The sequence below is a fragment of the Mesoplodon bidens genome (genome assembly GCF_964165515.1).
Source record: "Mesoplodon bidens genome assembly, chromosome: 10".
In the NCBI taxonomy this organism is placed as follows: Eukaryota; Metazoa; Chordata; class Mammalia; order Artiodactyla; family Ziphiidae; genus Mesoplodon; species Mesoplodon bidens.
In genome coordinates, this window is record NC_138172.1 from 85,718,083 (window position 1) to 85,739,203 (window position 21,121).

General features: G+C 42.3%; 1 protein-coding gene across 16 annotated transcripts in view; it reads left to right on the forward strand.

The window, feature by feature from the left end:
* The window catches only part of LOC308623153 (cytidine monophosphate-N-acetylneuraminic acid hydroxylase), a 115,681-nt gene that overhangs the window by 5,163 nt on the left and 89,397 nt on the right, over positions 1-21,121 (forward strand). For 4 of the 16 annotated variants that reach the window (XM_081245175.1, XM_081245166.1, XM_081245178.1 and 1 more), the window contains 3 exons: positions 987-1,069; positions 9,256-10,417; positions 20,566-20,614. The exons of 2 other annotated variants lie outside the window; for them this stretch is intronic. In XM_081245175.1, coding sequence (XP_081101301.1) covers positions 10,415-10,417; positions 20,566-20,614 — 52 coding nt within the window. In that variant the 5' untranslated portion in view covers positions 987-1,069; positions 9,256-10,414. Of the gene's footprint in view, positions 1-986; positions 1,070-7,878; positions 10,418-18,387; positions 18,470-20,565; positions 20,615-21,121 lie in introns of those variants that run through there. 10 more of the 16 variants (XM_081245169.1, XM_081245182.1, XM_081245167.1 and 7 more) reach the window with 7 other exon arrangements.

Genomic DNA, 21,121 nt, shown 5'->3' on the forward strand with positions numbered 1-21,121 from the left:
AAACTAGAAATGGAACGGGCCTCAGAAGGAAAGAAGATAACACCCAGAGCCACAGTCTTCACAGCATAAAGGCGGAGGGGGAGTAAGTTCTCAGGCCTGAGAAACACTGCTCTTCTATTCATGTGCTAGATGGTTCCTGGCCCTGTGCCCAGATCAGTGTGTCAGTTCAAGAAACTGGTCTTGAACTTGAACAGAAAGAGAAGTGGAACCCAAAGAACCAGCTGCAAACTTCTGCTTCTTGGGGTTACAATTCTGCAACTTAAAAAGCATGATTTGTTTCCCACACCTTAACTTCCCTCTCACAGACAGCAGGGCAGTTCTGTATCATCACTCTCTTTTAATGCACTGCCTCACTCCGTTCCCCAGCATACACGACGATTTAGTCAATCCTGGATTGAACTGCTGCTGTCCGTACAGGGTGTGTGTAGCTAGTAGAGCTCAGTATGGCAGCATTCGATTTCACAGGAGCCAGGTGTCACAACAGAGGAAGAGAACGTGTGTCTGTCCTCATCCGAGCATGTTTCAGTTTTGATGCATCGCAGGAAGAGGACACTGGTGCTTTATTAAGAGGGAAACTGAATAAGGTAATGTGCTTTACTGATGTTGGCTTGTTTGGAAAATAGGAATATGAATCCATTTAGCCTTAAGTTTTAACTTTTTTCTCACAAGTTGAATATTTAAAGTGTGGCTCAAAATTAATGATTACTGACTACATCAACATTAATATAGTCAAATCTTGCTCTTTTTGTTTAACGTATAGTATATCTTTTCCTATCCTTTTACTTTCTATCTTTCTGTGTCGTATCTGAAATGAATTTCTTACAGACAGCATGTTGTTGGTTCATGGTTTTTCATTCTCTTTGCAAATTTCTGTCTTGTAATGACTGTATTTAGACTACTTATATTTAAGGTAATTTTTTGTTTGTTTGTTTTTTGTTTGTTTGTTTGTTTTGGCCTCACGGCCCGCATGGCATGGGGGATTTTAGTTCCCCAACCAGGGATCAAACCCGTGCCCCCCTCAGTGGAAGCACGGAGTCTCAACCACTGGATCGCCAGGGAAGTCCCTAAGGTAATTGTTGATATGTTAGAGCTTATATCTTGCATTTTATTTTTTGTTTTGTTTGTTTCCTCTGTTTCTTGTTCCTTGGTTTCTCTTTTTGTACCTTCCTTTGGTTGCTTGAACATGTTTTAGGATTCCATCTTGGCTGGAACCGAGAGCTGTTGAGTAATTTTTTTTTTTTTTGTATTGTAGTAAAATATATATAAAACATAAAATTCACAATCTTAACCTTTTTTTTTTTTTTTTTTGTGGTATGTGGGCCTCTCACTGTTGTGGCCTCTCCCGTTGCAGAGCACAGGCTCCGGACGTGCAGGCTCAATGGCCATGGCTCATGGGCCCAGCCGCTCCGTGGCATGTGGGATCCCCCCAGACCGGGGCACGAACCCGTGTCCCCTGCATCGGCAGGCGGACTCTCAACCACTGCGCCACCAGGGAAGCCCCATCTTAACCATTTTTAAGTGTACACTCAGTGACATTAATTACATTTACAAGGTTGTAATCACCACTATTCCAGAACATTTTCATCAGCCCAAACAGAAGCTACATATTCATTAAGCAATACCTTTTTCATCATCTCAAACAGAAACTATGTCCCCATTAAGAAATAACTCCCTCCCTCCTGCCCTTGGTAACTCTGTTCTACAGTATTGCATCTAAATGAAATTGTACAATATGTGTCCTTTTGTGTCTGACTTATTTCACTTAGCATAATGTTTGCAAGTTGTATGCATGTGGTAGCATGTATCAGAATTTCGTTCCTTTTTTAGTGTCTGAATCATATTCCATTGTGTATATATCACATTCTGTTTATCAACTCGTCTATGGATGGACTCTTGGGTAGTTTCCACCTTCTGGCTGTTGTGGATAATGCTGCTAAGAACATTGGTATACAAGTATCTGTTTGAGTCCCCACTTTAAATTCTTTTGGATACATACCTATGAGTGGAGTTGCTAGATCATCTTGAATAAGGTTTTAAAACATGAGAAGTTTTCCAAATATTCTATGACAGCAACGAGACTGATTGTCCCAGAACTCAGAAGGGACAGATGAGAACAGTGTCGTACAACACCGCCATAGAGGACTTACTCCTTGTGTTCTCCTTTATGGCATGATGTCAAGGAGTTCCTCAGAGTCCTTCAGTTACTACTATTATCACCTCCTGAGCCTTTCAGAAGTGTGGGTGGTGAGGGGAAGGTGTTATTTATCAGCACCTAAAGGGTCTCTCTATGCAGGGTATGCTGTTTGGTGAACCAGGATCAGATTAGAGGAAGGCAAGGATTTCCAGAAAACCTTTTTCAGGACATAGATTGGAGAAAGCTTATAAATTCCATAAAATTAGAGTTTACTGGAGTCAAGGATCAGAAAGAATTCAGTTTCACTGATACAGAAACTGGGTTTCTATTACCAAATTTGCCACTAACTGGGCACAAAACTTTAGGAAAGTGACTTAACCTCATCCAACAGTGGCAGGGAGAAGAGCAGGAGGGTTCAACTGGATAATGTAAGGTTTCTTTCAGCCCTAAACATCTATGATTTTTAAATTTCTTGTGGATTTCTTTTTCTCTAGATCAAATTTTTGTATAAAGCCTTGATTCTAGGTCCAGGCTTTGTTGACTTATGGAATGAGCGAACACCAAATGTCTCATCCCAGAAACTCTTGTTTGTGTTTACACCACCACGCATCTACTTAGCTCAAGAGATGCACCCTGAGTTTATCTAATATAACAAATATGTCCTCAGGATATGAACCATACTACTGGCCAGAGGTATTGGATATTGTCACACTGTAGATTCTGTTGTATTTTATATTATAAAACTTCAGAATAACAATGGTTCTCTTAAAACCCATTCAGTCTCTTTAGCTGATTTCCACAAATACTCTCACCCTTTACAAACATCCAGCTCTTTCTATAAACTCTTGCATTGGTTTTGACTGAATTTCCCCTAGAAATTATAGTAGTATAGGTTTAGAAGCAGCTTGGCCCTCCTTCCCCTCTGAGGACAGGCTTAAGTGTCCCTCTTTGTTATTTTTAACAGCACTCAGTGTATCCATTCATTCATTCAAAAATATGCACCATGCTAGGTGTTGGGGATACAGCAATGAACAAGGCAATCATGACCCCTGCTTTCATTTAGCTTAATGTCTAGGGATGAAGACAGACATTGAATAAGTAATAATAGGCATGCTGGATATTAAGAAAGAGAAATGCCAAGTTCTGAATGCTATAGGATCTTATATGGGGATTAACTGAAATTGTGGTATAAGAAATTTCTAGATGAAGTGGCATTTAAGTGGAAATCTGAGTAGTGAGTTGGAGTAAGTCAGGCAAAGATGGGGAGGGAGGACATTCAAGCAGAAGGAACAGTTGAAATGAAAAAGTCCATGGAACATTTGGAAAACGATAAGGTCACACTGGCCAGAGTGGGGAGAGGGAAGAAGAGAATGGTAGGAAAAAAGGCTGCAGAGGCAGACACAAGTCTGACCACGATGCGTGTTAAAGCCATACTAAGGATTTTTTTTTTTTTTTTTTTGCGGTACGCGGGCCTCTCACTGTTGTGGCCTCTCCCGTTGCGGAGCACAGACTCTGGATGCGCAGGCTCAGCGGCCATGGCTCACGGGCCCAACCGCTCCGCGGCATGTGGGATCCTCGCGGACTGGGGCACGAACCCGCGTCCCCTGCATCGGCAGGTGGACTCCCAACCACTACGCCACCAGGGAAGCCCCCATACTAAGGATTTTGAACTTCATCCTCAAGGAAGGTGGAAATCATAGAGAGTTTAAGGAAGAAAAGAGACAGGATTAAATCTGACATTTACAAAGCTCATTTGGCTATAATGTAGCAAGTGGGCTGGAGGCGGGTTGGCAAGAGAAGAGGCCAGAAGCTTAGTTAGGATGTTCCTGCTGCGGTTGGATGAGAATGATATGGGCTGGGACCAGGGCACTCTGTTCACTTGGAGGCGACAGGGTTTGGTGTTGTGAAGAAGTTGGGGGAGGAAGTGGAGAAATGAGAGGGTGTTTCAAAAAGGAGAATGCTGTCAACTGGAGCTGAGCTGTCCAGTAAAGGGCTGACTGAAAAATATTGTTTAGATTTCATGATGTGGAAGATATTGCTGCCTTAGGGAGAATACTTCTGGTGGAATGAAGCGGGTAGAATTCATAAGGGGTGGCTTGAGGGGTCAATGGAAAGGAAAGAGAAAGGAGGAAGAGAGGCAGACAGTGAGTGACTTACTACTTTTCACTGCTTTGACTATGAAAGTGAAGAGGAAGAATCATTGCTGGGAGATACTGGTGAGTTAAGAATGACAGTTTTCAAACTAGGAGAGGCTTCCATACATATAAATGTTAAAATGAAGTAGCAGGTAGAGGGGAGAGTGGAAGAATTAGGAGAGAAAGGGACAAAGCCAAAGCTTCCTGAGACTATGGATTGGAGGATGAATTCTGGAACCAAGGTGGAGGAATTGGTCATTTGTCACGTTTTGCTGACATTTTCCGACTAGATGTCTGTCTCCTTCGCTAGGCTGTGAACTCCTGAAAACGAGGGACGGTACCTTCTTTGATTTTATATCTCCAGCACTCAGTTTAAGGCTCACCACCCAAAGGTGCCCTGTAAGTGTTTAGCTGAACTGTGGGTCATTTGTGGTAGGAAGACCACAGATGTTTTCCCTTAAGGATATAGATTAAATGCCTTGACACTTAGAGGACTGGGGATCAACTTGAGAGTGGGCTTCTGGAATAGACTTTCAAAATGACCAAGAGCTGTGGAATGGCAGAGCTGTCTGGCCAGTTGTGAGACTAATTAACTTGGGTTTATACCTGATGAGAAGGCCTCAGCTGAAATTAATCAAGTGGAGATAAAGAGCAACCTATAACGTATAGGTCAAGAATAACTAAAACACGAACTCCCTCCCTCTTGGCTGTCTCGTTGGTCCAGAAAAGAAGATGAACAATCCAACAACACTCCACAGGAAAAGAAACAATGCTTGATCTTTTGGAGTCCCATTTTCATCAGCTAGGATGCAGCTGTGCACTCAGGCCATGAACACAGCAACAAATAGCTGACCTCTAATGTTTCTCCATCCAGTTTATCCTAGTGTTGTACAAATAGGGAAGTTAAACTAATTCTAGTGAAACAATTACATTAGAATGTTTCCTCTGTACTGGCAGAGGATGCCATTAACATTGATTAGCAAATGTTATCCCATATTTATTTGTTCTCCTGAAATTTCAAAATCCTTGAAAAATGTTTGATATTTATGTCAGATTCTCCCAGGAATGAGAAAAGGAGATGGATGTGGCCTTTCAGTATTTGTAGGAAGGGAAAATGGAAGCAGGATGAAAAGAACATACGGATTTGGTTACAGAAGTAAACTAGTTAATACTTCTAAGAAGGGACTATGCTGAGGATCTCTGTTGAACCAATATTTATTTAACATTTACTGTGTGCTTCTGGCCTAGGCTCTTCTCGCCAGATATGGGCAATAAAAAGGAGGTACTGCTTGTCTTTCAGAGTTCATAATCTACAATGCTCACAGTCTTAGAATGAATTCAAGTTCCTCTAATACTGTTCAGGGGAGAGTTCCCTAAGTTCTAGCAAATGGAGCATACACATAAAGACCCACTTGCAAATGGGCAGAAAGAATGATTTTATTACTCAGAACAGTACCCTGTAAATCCCAGTGCAGACTCCTTTGATAAGAGCCAGATTACAGGGCTTCCCTGGTGGCGCAGTGGTTGGGAGTCCGCCTGCCGATGCAGGGGACACGGGTTCGTGCCCCGGTCCGGGAGGATCCCACGTGCCGCGAAGTGGCTGGGCCCGTGAGCCATGGCCGCTGAGCCTGCGCGTCCGGAGCCTGTGCTCCACAACGGGAGAGGCCACAGCAGTGAGAGGCCCGCATACCACACACACACACACAAAAAAAAGCCAGATTACAGAACATGGCTGAGGACAGAGGCTTACGTGGGGTCCTCAATCTTCCATCCTGGATTTCTCGTGGGGGGCTTGCATGTTCCTATGTGCCTGCAGAGATATGACTGGGCTTGCAGAGGGGATTCTGAGTCCGACCAGTAGCCTAAAAAAGAACCCCAGGCCACCCCCTTCACTGGGCCCATTCCTTAGTGGTCCTGCCCACTCTTGAACTTGATCCTGTAAATGCTAGTGTCTAGTCATCCAGATTAGTCTTTTCCCTTTCTCCCATATGCCATGGAAACACAAAGAGAAGGGGGGATACATGTTTTGCCCTATCCTGACATGAGAGGAAGAGTTCTTTGAGACTTGCTGGATCCTCCCAGCAGATCCCTCTTTTTCCTTGAGGAGGTTTTGCTCTCTGGAAACAAATGAGTGAGGCAGACAGTCTCTGTAATAAGATCAGTGAAGCAAGGGAGCCTGGGAAACAGAGACATTTAAGGTCAGGCAGAAAAGAAGGAGAAAAACAAAACAAACAGAGCTAGAACAAAACAGAAACAGAGCTATGGAGACCCAGGAGAGAATATATTTACTTCTCAGGTTTCTAGAGAGTAGGAAAGTTTCAAGAAGGAGGTAGGCAGCAGTACTGAGTGTAACAATGAGGTCAAGGTAGTAGTGAAGTAAGGCCTGACAAAGGCTCATTACCCTTCACAGTGTGGAGGCTGCTGATGGCATCTATCCTGGTGAATTGGTGGGAGAAGCCAGATGGCATGGGGGAGGGATAAAGTTAGGGAACTGAGAGGAGGAAGAAGGGAAGAAAGAAACTTGGTAGATGGGGGGAAAATAGAGCGGATAGTTGCTAAAATATATCATCGGAGGTTTTTATTAGGACAATGATTTGAGGCCTAGAGACCAAGGGTATTGTGTGGGTGAGCGTGGGGACATTACAAATCTTCTACTAGAGAAGGCGGGAGGGCTTCTTTGGAGGGGATGGAGCATTCCGTTACAGAGGAGTTTGAGGCTGCAACGACTAGGATACTGTGGAACTGATTTTCTGAGGGCACAGTTGAAAAGTGTATATTCTGAGTCCTTGTACGTCTGAAAAGGTCTTTATTTTATAGCCTTGCTTGAATTACAGATAGGCTGTAGACTTCTCCCTCAAAATTGTGTAAATATCCTTCCATGTGGTTCCCTGGCATTCAGTTTACAAATGAGAGGATGTCAGCAGGTTTCTTTTCCCTTGTCTGGTGCTTGAGTCGGGGGAGTCTTTTGGTGGAGGGAGTAGGCTACGGTAGAGGCATGGTCTGGAAGCTTGTAGGATTTCTTGTAGGGGTTTTTTTTTTTGTCATTTGTAAATTTCATCAGATTATCTATAGCAGGGGTTCCCAACCCCCAGGCCACAGACTGGTCCTGGCCCGTGGCCTGTTAGGAACTGGGCCACACAGCAGGAGGTGAGCGGTGGGCGAGCGAGCAGAGCTTCATCTGTATTTACAGCCGCTCCCCACCGCTCGCATTACCGCCTGAGCTCCGCCTCCTGTCAGATCGGCAGCGGCATTAGATTCTCATAGGAGCGTGAACCCTACTGTGAACTGCCCGTGTGCGGGATCTAGGTTGCGTGGTCCTCATGAGAATCTGATGCCTGATGATCTGAGGTGGAGCTGAGGCGGTGATGCTAACACTGGGGAGTGGCTGCACATACAGATTATCATCAGCAGAGAGGTTTGACTGCACAGACACCATAATAAGTCAATTGCTTGCAGACTCATATCAAAACCCTATCAGTGGGCTTCCCTGGTGGTGCAGTGGTTGAGAGTCTGCCTGCCGATGCAGGGGATACGGGTTCATGCCCCGGTCCGGGAAGATCCCACATGCCGCGGAGCGGCTGGGCCTGTGAGCCATGGCCACTGAGCCTGCGCGTCCGGAGCCTGTGTTCCACAACGGGAGAGGCCACAACAGTGAGAGGCCTGCGTACCGCAAAAAAAAAAAAAAAAAAAAAAAAAAAAAACCCTATCAGTGAGTGGCAAGTGACAATTAAGCTGCATCTGGTGGCAGGCTTTATAGTGGCAAGTGAGTTGACATACTTCAGTTGTACAGCTGCATCTGGTGGCAGGCTGTAAGTCAGAATCTGACACTTATTTTAGTCTGCGCATGGCCCGCCCATTATTTTATTTACCACTTCCGTCCGCGCCTCTTTCCCGCACTGTGCACTTGTCTCAGTCACAGTTTTTGCAAGCCCACAAGCTAACCCTCGCCAAAATGAGTAAAAAGCAAACGTCGCTGGAGAGCTTCTTTGAAAAGAGGGGAAAGACCCAATGAGGAGACAGCAGAAGGCTCTAAGACTGCCCGCAAAAAGAAAGCTGCATTTAAAAGAAAATACCAAGAGTCGTACTTAAATTATGGGTTCATTGCAACAGGGGAGTCACATTCTCCAATCCCGCTTTGTATATAATATGTAGCGACTGGCTACACAATGAAGCCGTGAAACCTTCAAAACTGCTTCGCCACATGGAGACCAAGCACCCTGCATTAAAAGGCAAGCCTTTGGAGTTTTTCAAAAGATAAAAAAACGTGAACACAAAGAACAGGAGCAATTACTGAAGGCCACCACTTCATCAAATGTGTCTGCACTGAGAGCATCATTCTTAGTGGCTAACGGCATGGCTAAAGCTAAGAAGCCCTTTACTGTCGGTGAAGAGTTGATCCTGCTGCTGCTAAGGACATCTGTCGTGAACTTTTAGAAGAGGCTGCAGTTCGGAAGGTGGCACGTGTTCCTCTTCCGGCTAGCACCATAACTAGACGAATTGATGAAATAGCAGAGGATATTGAGGCACAATTGTTAGTGAGGATTAAGGAGCCACCGTGGTGTGCAATCCAGGTTGACGAGTCTACCGATGTTGACGACAAGGCAACAATGCTTGTTTTTTGTTTTATTTATTCTTGACTGCTTTGGGTCTTCGTTGCTGCACGCGGGCTTTCTCTAGGTGTGGCGAGTGGGGGCTACTCTTCGTTGCAGTGCGCGGGCTTCTCACTGTGGTTGCTTCTCTTGTGGAGCACGGGCTCTAGGTGCGTGGGCTTCAGTAGTTGTGGCACGTGGGCTCAGTAGTTGTGGCTCATGGGCTCTAGAGCACAGCTCAGTAGTTGTGGCACACGGGCTTAGCTGCTCCGCGGCATGTGGGGTCTTCCCGGACCAGGGCTGGAACCCGTGTCCCCTGCATTGGCAGGCCGATTCTTAACCACTGCTCCACCAGGGAAGTCCAACAATGCTTGTTTTTGTGTGATATATTTTTCAGGAGGATGTGCTTGAGGATATGTTATGTGCACTTTTGCTGCCAACCAACACCACAGCTGCAGAACTATTCAAGTCTTTGTATGATTACATATCAGGAAAACTGACCTGGTCATTTTCTGTCGGTATATGCACGGCTCCCAGGACTGGACGGCTTTGTGGTTTCACTACTTGGGTGAAAGGGGTCACTTCTGAATGTGAGTCTACGCACTGTGTCATCCATAGAGAAATGCTGGCTAGCCGAAAAATGTCACCCGAACTTAACAGCGTTTTGCAGGATGTGATTAAAATTATCAACCACATTAAAGTACATGCCCTTAACTCAAGTCTGTTCGTGCAGCTCTGTGAGGGGATGGACGCAGAGCGCACACGTCTTCGCTTATACACAGAAGTGACATGGCTTCTAAAGGTAGATCACTGGCTGGAGTTTTTGCGTTACGAGAGCCGCTCCAGAGATTTCTTTCAGAAAAACAGTCACCACTGGCAGCACATTTCAGTGACACAGAATGGGTCGCAAAACTTGCTTACTGGTGTGACATGTTCAACCTGCTCAATGAACTCCATCTGTCACTTCAGGGGAGAACGACAAGTGTGTTCAAGTCGGCAGATAAAGTGGCTGCATTCAAAGCCAAACTGGAATTATGGGGGCGACGAGTGAACATTGGGATTTTTGACATGTTTCAAACATTAGCAGAAATTTTGAAAGAGACTGAGCCACGGCCTTCTTTCTCCCAGATGGTGCATGATTGCCTGTCTCACCTTTCAAAAGAGTTCGAGCATTACTTCCCAACCACAAAAGACCCATTTGTGAATAAGCCAGCTGAATAGATTTTGTCTGTGTCAGGAGAGGATCAACTGCTTGAGATTGCAAGTGACAGTGGCCTTAAAAGTATCTTTGAGACAACTTCAAATCTCCATACGTTCTGGATTACAGTCAGGGTGGAATATCCTGAGATTGCCATAAAAGCACTGAAAAGCCTGCTTCCATTTCCAACATCCCATCTTTGTGAAGCAGGGTTTTCTGCAGTGACAGCAACCAAAACGAGATTATGGAGTAGACTGGACCTAAGCAACACATTTTGGGTGTCACTGTCTCTCCTCACCCCAGATGGGACCATCTAGTTGCAGGAAAACAAGCTCAGGGCTCCCACTGATTCTGCATTATGGTGAGTTGTACAATTATTTCATTATGCATTACAATGTAATAATAATAGAAATAAAGTGCACAATAAATGCAATGTGCTTGAATCATCCCCAAATCATCCCCCCTGCCCCTGGTCCTTGGAAAAATTGTCTTCCACGAAACCAGTCCCTGGTGCCAAAAAGGTTGGGGACCGGGGGCTGATCTATAGGATGCCTTTTTTTCAGTATTTCTGCCCTACAATCATTAGATCCTTTAAATATGAAATCAACTTTTTCTTTAGCTCAGAAAAAGTTCTATTATTTCCTTGATCATTCCTTCTTCATTTATTGTCTTTTCTCCTTCTGGAATTCCTGTTATACAGAAATTAGTTATCATGTTTTTCTTCCTGTTATTTTGTTTTTCATAATTATTCTCTCTCTCACTTCCTTGTTCTCTTTCTTTCACTCTTTTTTCTGTTGCTGTTGTTTTAGATTCCTTAAATTGATTTTCTGTGTCACAGATTCTAGATTTGGTTTTTGCCATATTATTCTGCTACTTAAGGCCTCTACTACTTCTGCTTTGTTTGGGCACTCTTGGTTTTATTTATTTTTTTAACTTTTTGTTCTCTTGTTGCCACTTTTCATGGCTCCTGTTTCATTACACAGCATCTTCCTGAAGGCTACCCTGTCCTTTGAGATTTAAATTAAAATGTCTAATTCCCAATATCATATGTGGTGAGAAATGTAATGCCTCCCCTAGGGTTTTTCCATTTTAATTCTGATGGGTTTTGTACTTAGGGTCCCCTCTGTGTCCAGTTTTCCTTGACCAATGATCTCCTGATCTCACTACTTCTTACAGCCCATCCTGACCTGAGCACATCTGTCTCCCTTGTATTTCCCAAATGACATTCACCTTGTGTAAGGTGAAGTCATAAGGAAGTGGGGATATCACAGCCCTCCGGAGAGCACCTACTATTCTTAAAAGTCCTTTGGCCACCCCATCACCAGGGATTTCTCACCTTTCTCATTAGGACCCCTCTCCTGTCCTGTTGAGAGGCTATTGGTTCACAAACTGGTCCCATACAAGGAGGGCAGGGGAAGACCAAAGAAAGGCAGACCGCTCAGATTGGTAGGTGGCAGGTTTAATAAGCAAGGAAACTTATCTATGAGGCTTGTCTTGGGCGACTGCAGGAGTAGGTCTCCGAACCCCCCCACCAGAATCTTAAAGTGTATGTATCAGTAGAAGCCTTAACTCGGTTCAGTCACGTATTCAGTCCAGATGGTCTCAACACCCTACTCTCTCAAGGCTACGACCCTGGAACAGCTCCCACTGTGGGAAAGGTGGGCAAACATACATTCCAAGGATGGGCAAGGAGCGATGAGCTTCCCATTGCCCAGATCCAGCTCAAGGGTCAACCGGGGGTCATGTCCTCCTGATGACCCTCACAGGCCTGCCTCTCTTCTTACCTCACACTTCTCTTTGTCGTAGTTCCAGAATTTCCTTCTCTTGCATTCTAAAGTTTCCTTTGTTTCTCTGTCAATACTCAAATAAGTCAGAAAGGTGTTGCCAAACCTCGTCTCTCCTCAAGAGAATTCAGTGGATTGAATTCGGGTTCCTGCTGTTAAAATGACAATTTTTATACCTCGATACGCTAATGAAAAAGATGAAAGTCCTTTCTTGTTTCTTTTACTAAACCCATCTTGGCGAGAGATATATTTGCTCTGATTGCTCAACTTGTTATTTTTTCTGATAGCTAATTTTTCTCTACCCTGCCTGGATTTCTCTTATTTCTAAACAGGGATCTAGGTTCCTCTTGGCAGTTGCTGTGGGTTTCTTCAGCAGTGTGCATGTCATGGTTCAGTTACTTCTGGTGGTTTCCTGCTTCCTTTCCCTAAATGAGGCTTTTATAGGATTTATTAACCATGTAATAAATATACAACCATACTACCTCCAGCAATAAAACATGGACCCTAGAGGGGGCTGTTCTAACCTGAGCTAACTATTGTTTCTCTCTCAGATATTTGAATCACTGTTAGCCAGGGGTAAATAACAGACTCGTTACTGTCTATCCTCCTGTGTTTACCTGATTTAGATTCATTTTTCTGATGCATCTGTTGGGTTGACCATATGTTTGCGTTAGGGCTGATAAACCAATCACAAAAGTTCATAGTCGCTTTGCATGCAACTGGCAATGTCCAGTTGACTAATTGCACACGAAAAAACACGCAAAAATGTCTGATGCAAAAAGCTGTGATAGTGCAACAGGAACTCTTTTGCATTTGCTACTGGGAGTGTAATTTGGCACAGCCTTATTGGAAAAGTGGTTGACAGTGTCTACCACAGTTCAATGTTTATGTACCATTTGACCCAGAAATGCCACTCCAGAGATGAGGGCTTATGTCCACCAAAAGTTATGCACAGGAATGTTCATAGCATATTTAGTCAAATAGCCAAAACAAGGAACAATCCAAATATCTAACAATAGTAGGATAAAGAAAATGTAGTGTGTTTATGCAATGGAATATTATACAGTAATGAAAAGGAACACACCACTGCTATGTGTAACAATGTAGATAAATCCTACAGTCATAATGGTGGGAGAAAATGCCAGATATATTACTGTACGATTCCATTTATATAAAAGGCAAGAGTGGGCATAACTAACCTATGGTGATAGAGGTTAGAAGAGTGATTACTGTTTGAATGGGTATTTTTTTTTGCATTTTATTTTATTTAATTTTTTATACAGCAGGTTCTTATTAGTTATCCATTTTATGCATGTTAGTGTATATATGTCAATCCCAATCTCCCAATTCATCACACACACACCACCCCACCACTTTGCCCCCTTGGTGTCCATACGTTTGTTCCCTACATCTGTGTCTCAGTTTCTGACCTGAAAACCGGTTAATGTGTACCATTTTTCTGGGTTCCACATATATGCATTAATATACGATATTTGTTTTTCTCTTTCTGACTTACTTCACTCTGTATGACAGTCTCTAGATACATCTACATCTCTACAAATGACCCAATTTCGTTCCTTTTTATGGCTGAGTAATATTCCATTGTATGTATGTACCACATCTTCTTTATCCACTCGTCTGTCGACGGGCATTTAGGTTGCTTCCATGACTTGGCTATTGTAAATAGTGCTGCAATGAACATTGGGGTGCATGTGTCTTTTTGAATTATGGTTTTCTCTGGGTATATGCCCAAAAGTGGGATTGCTGGGTCATATGGTAATTCTATATTTAGCTTTTTAAGGAACCTCCATACTGTTTTACATAGTGGCTGTATCAATTTACATTCCCACCAACAGTGCAAGAGGGTTCCCTTTTCTCCACACCCTCTCCAGCATTTGTTGTTTATAGATTTTCTGGTGATGCCCATTCTAACTGGTGTGAGGTGATACCTCATTGTAGTCTTGATTTGCATTTCTCTAATAATTAGTAATGTTGAACAGCTTTTCATGTGCTTCTTGGCCATCTGTATGTCCTCTTTGGAGAAATGTATATTTAGGTCTTCTGCCTGTTTTTGGATTGTGTTGTTTGTTTCTTTAATATTGAGCTGCATGAGCTGTTTATATATTTTGGGGATTAATCCTTTGTCCGTTGATTCATTTGCAAATATTTTCTCCCATTCTGAGGGTTGTCTTTTTGTCTTGTTTGCAGTTTCCTTTGCTGTGCAAAAGCTTTGAAGTTTCATTAGGTCCCATTTGTTTATTTTTGTTTTTATTTCTATTACTCTAGGAGGTGGATCAAAGAAGATCTTGCTGTGATTTATGTCAAAGAGTGTTCTTCCTATGTCTTCCTCTAAGAGTTTTATAGTGTCTGGTCTTACATTTAGGTCTCGAATCCATTTTGAATTTATTTTTGTGTATGGTGTTAGGGAGTGTTCTAATTTCATTCTTTTATATGTAGCTGTCCAGTTTTCCCAGCACCACTTATTGAAGAGACTGTCTTCTCTCCATTGTATCCTTGCCTCCTTTGTCATAGATTAGTTGACTATAGGTGCATGGGTTTATCTCTGGGCTTTCTATCCTGTTCCATTGATCTATATTTCCGTTTTTGTGCCAGTACCATATTGTCTTGATTACTGTAGCTTTGTAGTATAGTCTGAAGTCAGGGAGTCTGATTCCTCCAGCTCCGTTATTTTTCCCTCAAGACCGCTTTGGCTATTCAGGGTCTTTTGTGTCTCCATACAAATTTTAAGATTTTTTGTTTTATTCTGTAAAATCTGCCTTTGGTAATTTGATAGGGATTGCATTGAATCTGTAGATTGCTTTGGGTAATATAGTCATTTTCACAATATTGATTCTTCCAATCCAAGAACACGGTATATCTCTCCATCTGTTTGTAGCATCTTTAATTTCTTTCATCAGTGTCTTATAGTTTTCTGCATACAGGTCTTTTGTCTCCTAGGTAGGTTTATTCCTAGGTATTTTACTCTTTTTGTTGCAATGGTAAATGGGAGTGTTTCCTTAATTTCTCTTTCAGATTTTTCATCATTAGTGTATAGGAATGCAAGAGATTTCTGTGCGTTAATTTTGTATCCTGCAACTTTACCAAATTCATTGATTAGCTCTAGTAGTTTTCTGGTGGCATCTTTAGGATTCTCTATGTATAGTAGCATGTCATCTGCAAACACAGACAGTTTTACTTCTTCTTTTCCAATTTGTATTCCTTTCATTTCTTTTTCTTCTCTGATTGCTGTGGCTAGGACTTCCAAAACTATGTTGAATAATAGCGGTGAGAGTGGACATCCTTGTCTTGTTCCTGATCTTAGAGGAAATGCTTTCAGTTTTTCACCGAGAATGATATTTGCTGTGGGTTTGTCGTATATGGCCTTTATTATGTTGAGGTAGGTCCCCTCTGTGCCCACTTTTTGGAGCGCTCTTACTATGAATGGGTGTTGAATTTTCTCAAAAGCTTTTTCTGTATCTATTGAGATGATCATATGGTTTTTCTTCTTCAATTTGTTAATATGGTGTATCATATTGATTGATTTGCATATATTGAAGAATCCTTGCATCCCTGGGATAAATCCCACTTGATCATGGTGTATGATCCCGTTAATGTGTTGTTGGATTCTGTTTGCTAGTATTTTGTTGAGGATTTTTGCATCTATGTTCACCAGTAATATTGGTCTGTAATTTTCTTTTTTGGTAGTATCTTTATCTGGTTTTGGTATCAGGGTGATGGTGGCCTCATAGAATGAGTTTGGGAGTGTTCCTTCCTCCACAATTTTTTGGAAGAGTTTGAGAAGGATGGGTGCTAGCTCTTCTCTAAATGTTTGATAGAATTTGCCTGTGAAGCCATCTTGTCCTGGACTTTTGCTTGTTGGAAGATTTTTAATCACAGTTTCAATTTCATTACTTGTGATTTGTCTGTTCATATTTTCTATTTCTTCCTGGTTCAGTCTTGGAAGGTTACACCTTTCTAAGAATTTGCCCATTTCTTCCAGGTTGTCCATTTTATTGGCATAGAGTTGCTTGTAGTAGTCTCTTAGGATGCTTTGTATTTCTGTGGTGTCTGTTGTAACTTCTCCTTTTTCATTTCTAATTTCATTGATATGAGTCCTCTCCTTCTTTTTCTTGATGAGTCTGGCTAATGGTTTATCAATTTTGTTTATCTTCTCAAAGAACCAGCTTTTAGTTTTATTGATCTTTGCTATTGTCTTTGTTTCTATTTCATTTATTTTTGCTCTGATCTTTATTTCTTTCCTTCTACTAACTCTGGGTTTTGTTTGTTCTTCTTTTTCTAGTTCCTTTAGCTAAAGGTTAGATTGTTTATTTGAGATATTTGTTGTTTCTTGAGGTAGGATTGTATACACTTCCCTCTTAGAACTGCTTTTGCTGCATCCCATAGGTTTTGTATCATCGTGTTTACATTGTCATCTGTCTCTAGGTATTTTTTGATTTTCTCTTTGATTTCCTCAGTGATCTCTCGGTTATTTAGTAACGTATTGTTTAGCCTCCATGTGTTTGTGTTTTTTACATTTTTCTCCCTGTAATTGATTTCTAATCTCATAGTGTTGTGGTCAGAAAAGATGCTTGATATGATTTCAATTTTCTTAAATTTACTGAGGCTTGATTTGTGACTCAGGATGTGATCTATCCTGGAGGATGTTCCGTGCTCACTTCAGAAGAAAGTGTAATCTGCTGTCTTTGGATGGAATGTCCTATAAATATCAATTAAATCTATCTGGTCTATTGTGTCATTTAAAGCTTGTGTTGCCTTATTAATTTTCTGTTTGGATGATCTGTCCATTGGTGTAAGTGAAGTGTTAAAGTCCTCCACTATTATTGTGTTACTGTCGATTTCCTCTTTTATAGCTGTTAGCAGTTGCCTTATGTATTGAGGTGCTCCTATGTTGGGTGCATATATTTTTATAATTGTTATATCTTCTTCTTGGATTGATCCCTTGATCATTATGTAGTGTCCTTCCTTGTCTCTTGTAACATTCTTTATTTTGAAGTCTATTTTATCTGATATGAGTATTGCTACTCCAGCTTTCTTTTGATTTCCATTTGCATGGAATATCTTTTTCAATCCTCTCACTTTTAGTCTGTATGTGTCCCTAGGTCTGAAGTGGGTCTCTTGTAGACAGCATATATATGGGTCTTGTGTTTGTATCCATTCAGCAAGCTTGTGTCTTTTGGTTGGAACATTTAATCCATTCACATTTAAGGTAATTATCAATATGTATGTTCCTATTACCATTTTCTTAATTGTTTTGGGTTTGTTTTTGTAGGTCCTTTTCTTCTCTTGCGTTTCCCACTTAGAGAAGTTCCTTTAGCATTTGTTGTAGAGCTGGTTTGGTGGTGCTGAATTCTCTTAGCTTTTGCTCGTCTGTAAAGCTTTTGATTTCTCCATCGAATCTGAATGAGATCCTTGCTGGGTAGAGTAATCTTGGTTGTAGGTTCTTCCCTTTCATCACTTTAAATATGTCATGCCACTCCCTTCTGGCTTGTAGAGTTTCTGCTGGGAAATCAGTTGTTAACCTTATGGGAGTTCCCTTGTATGTTATTTGTCATTTTTCCCTTGCTGCTTTCAGTAATTTTTCTTTGTCTTTAATTTTTGCCAGTTTGATTACTATGTGTCTTGGCATGTTTCTCCTTGGATTTATCCTGTATGGGACCCTCTGTGCTTCCTGGACTTGGGTGACTTTCCTTTCCAATGTTAGGGAACTTTTTGGCTATAATCTCTTCAAATATTTTCTCGGGTCCTTTCTCTCTTTTCCTTCTGGGACCCCTATAATGTGAATGTTGTTGTGTTTAGTGTTGTCCCAGAGGTCTCTTAGGCTGTCTTCATTTCTTTTCATTCTTTTTTCTTTATTCTGTTCCGCAGCAGTGAATTCCACCATCTGTCTTCCAGGTCACGATTCCGTTCTTCTGCCTCAGTTATTCTGCTTTTGATTCCTTCTAGTGTAGTTTTCATTTCAGTCATTGTATTGTTCATCTCTGTTTGTTTGTTCTTTAATTCTTCTAGGTCTTTGTTAAGCATTTCTTGCATCTTCTTGATCTTTACATCCATTCTTTTTCCGAGGTCCTGGATCATCTTCACTATCATTCTGAATTCTTCTTCTGGAAGGTTGCCTATCTCCACTTCATTTAGTTGTTTTTCTGGGGTTTTATCTTGTTCCTTCATCTGGTACATAGCCCTCTGCCTTTTCATCTTGTCTGTCTTTCTGTGAATGTGGTTTTTGTTCCACAGGCTGCAGGATTTTAGTTCTCCTTGCTTCTGCTGTCTTCCCTCTAGTGGATGAGGCTATCTAAGAGGCTGGTGCAAGTTTCCTGATGGGAGGGACTGGTGGTGGGTAGAGCTGGATGTTGCTCTGGTGGGCAGAGCTCAGTAAAACTTTAATCCGCTTCTCTGCTGATGGGTGGGGCTGGGTTCCCTCCCTGTTGGTTGTTTGGCCTGAGGCGACCCAACACTGGAGCCTACCTGGGCTCTTTGGTGGGGCTAATGGCAGACTCTGGGAGCGTTCATGCCAAGGGGTACTTCCCAGAACTTCTGCTGCCAGTGTCCTTGTCCTCACGGTGAGACAGAACCACCACCAACCTCTGCAGGAGACCCTCCAACACCAGCAGGTAGGTCTGGTTCAGTCTCCTATGGGGTCACTGCTCCTTCTCCTGTGTCCTGATGCACACACTACTTTGTGTGTGCCCTCCAAGAGTGCAGTCTCTGTTTCCCCCAGTCCTGTTGAAGTCCTGCAATCAAATCCTGCTAGCCTTCAAAGTCTGATTCGATTCTCTAGTAATTCCTCCTCCCGTTGCCCGTCCCCCAGGTTGGGAAGCCTGACGTGGGGCTCAGAATCTTCACTCCAGTGGGTGGACTTCTGTGGTATAATTGTTCTCCAGTTTGTGAGTCACCCACCCAGCAGTTATGGGATTTGATTTTATTGTGATTGCGCCCCTCCTACCGTCTCATTGTGGCTTCTCCTTTGTCTTTGGATGTGGGGTATCTTTTTTGGTGAGTTCCAGTGTCTTCCTGTCGATGATTGTTCAGCAGATAGTTGTGATTCTGGTGCTATTGCAAGAGGGAGTGAGAGCATGTCCTTCTACTCCACCATCTTGAAACAATCTCCCACAAATCATTATTGTATTAGAGGCCAGAAGTCCATGATCACAGCACTGGCATGGCTGGGTGAGGGCCTCCTTCTAGGTCACTGACTTCTTCTTGTATTCTCAGTAGGCAGAAAGGGCCAGGGACCCACTTCTGATTAATCCAAGCATGGATCCTTGAGTGGGTATTGATTGGAGTACTAGAGTACTAGAATTGAGTGGAGTTAGCTGGAGTACTAGAAATGTTCTATACCTTGGAAATAGTTACATGGATATATACCTATGTACATGTGAGATTAGTACACCTTACTTTGTTATACCTCAATTTAAAAAAGTCATGTGATGTCTTCTAGAACAAGAGAAGGAAGGATTTGAGAGAGCTTCTTGATTTGGGAAAGAAAAGAATACTTTCAGGATAAGGTGTTAACTAGAAGAATTGCCTTATGTAGAAGCCCTTTCTTCCTTTATCCTATTAAAAGACATTTCTCCAACTAGAACAGGTGTGGTTAAAACTGACCCTTGCTCCTTTAGTGGGAATTTGCCCCTGAGTTTGCTTATATATCATTGTAAGCAGCGTAGTGAATACAAGTCCTAAGACACATTCCCTGTACTCCATAAGCTTATAATCTAATAGACAAGACCAACACAAATAAAATATTTAGAGAACTTAGTATTACTTTTTTTCTAAAGTTCAAATTGTGAGGTGCAGAATTCTCTAGGAATTCAGGAGGAAGAAAAAATGGGTGAGAAATGGAGTAGGTGATTTTCATGAAGAAGGAAGGACTTGATATGAGTTTTTAAAACTAGATGGGCAGACAAAATGTCAGAGAGCTCTTCACTTTATTGTACTTGTTTAAAGAATCAGAGAAAACCTGTTTTCTAGGGCTGGAATGGTGACCAGCCAAAAGACAGGATATTTGTCAAACAGGAGGCAGGACCACAGACTTCTTGGGAGATCCAGGACTGGACCCTGAATTGACACTGGTTGGGGCTCTAGGGGTGGGAAGACAGAAATACAGAGAGTGTAGGGATCAGGAATAAACTGAGGCCAGAACTAAACCACACCCCAATGGGAAATATTCTACAGAGATCCTTTCTTTTTCTAATAAAGCAATTATTCTTATTGCATTAAAAAAATTTTGTGTGTATGTGACAGGCTGAGTCACTTTCAGAAGAGTTCAGAAAGCTTGGGGAAGGATATTAATTCTTCCTTAATGTGTTTTCCTCTTTCACCCCACTGAGGGGTCTGCCAAACACCCCCCCACACCCCACCGCTCCCCTCCACCCCTCAACACACATACACTTCATATTCTGGTGTTGGCAGGGAATTAGGAGTTTACCTAAAGTTGCTAGGCTGTGGGTGGAGCCTGAACACTAACAGAAACATTAGAAGATATATAAAGACAACTGAAATTCACATCAGCTGACTGAGAGTGCATTTTACCAGAAGTCTGACTCGCCTGCTATGCTCTCATAATTGCTTTTGAGAGGGTTTTCTCTGAAGAAATCAAATCAAGTCTGTTACCAAGCAAATTGAAATTTCCAAGCTGCAGCCATTCTAGAAATTCTAAACATCATTTAAAAGAAGATCTCAATCTCACTCTGTTTCTGCTTTCTCTAAGGAGCTGTTTTTGTGCTGTTTGGCCCCTTTCTACCTGGAATGGAACAAAGGTACAGTTGAAAATTGTTTTCCTACTGAATTTAAGATTGATATTTTTGGTAGTTTGTCTTTACTTCTTCTGGTGGAAAGGTACAAGAACTGAGAGCTCTTGGGGGATGGGGTGGAGTTCATGACGTTAAAACAATTTTTGTGGATATAGTATGCACTGTCTCAGAAACATCTGCTTCACAGCTCACCCAGTTATTTGGGTACCGAGCTTGCCTTCCCCATGCCCTGCTTGCCCTGGATAGTCTATTTGCCAGAGCCCCTCTCTCCAAGCCCTGTCCTCTTCACCCAGCCCTGTCACTGGTGACATCTTTTCTGTAGATTTCCCTTATTTTTCTTCTGGCTGCCAGTGTATCTTGTCTTTTGGAACTTTCCTTCTGCCAATACATTACCTACTGCTTTGCTTGGGCCTCAGAAAGCCATAGGACCAAAAGAGATGCTAAAGATTCAGGGCTGAAAGAGTCCAGAGGACTCAGGGTTTGGAGTTGAGGTGTGGCCTGGACTAAGATGTG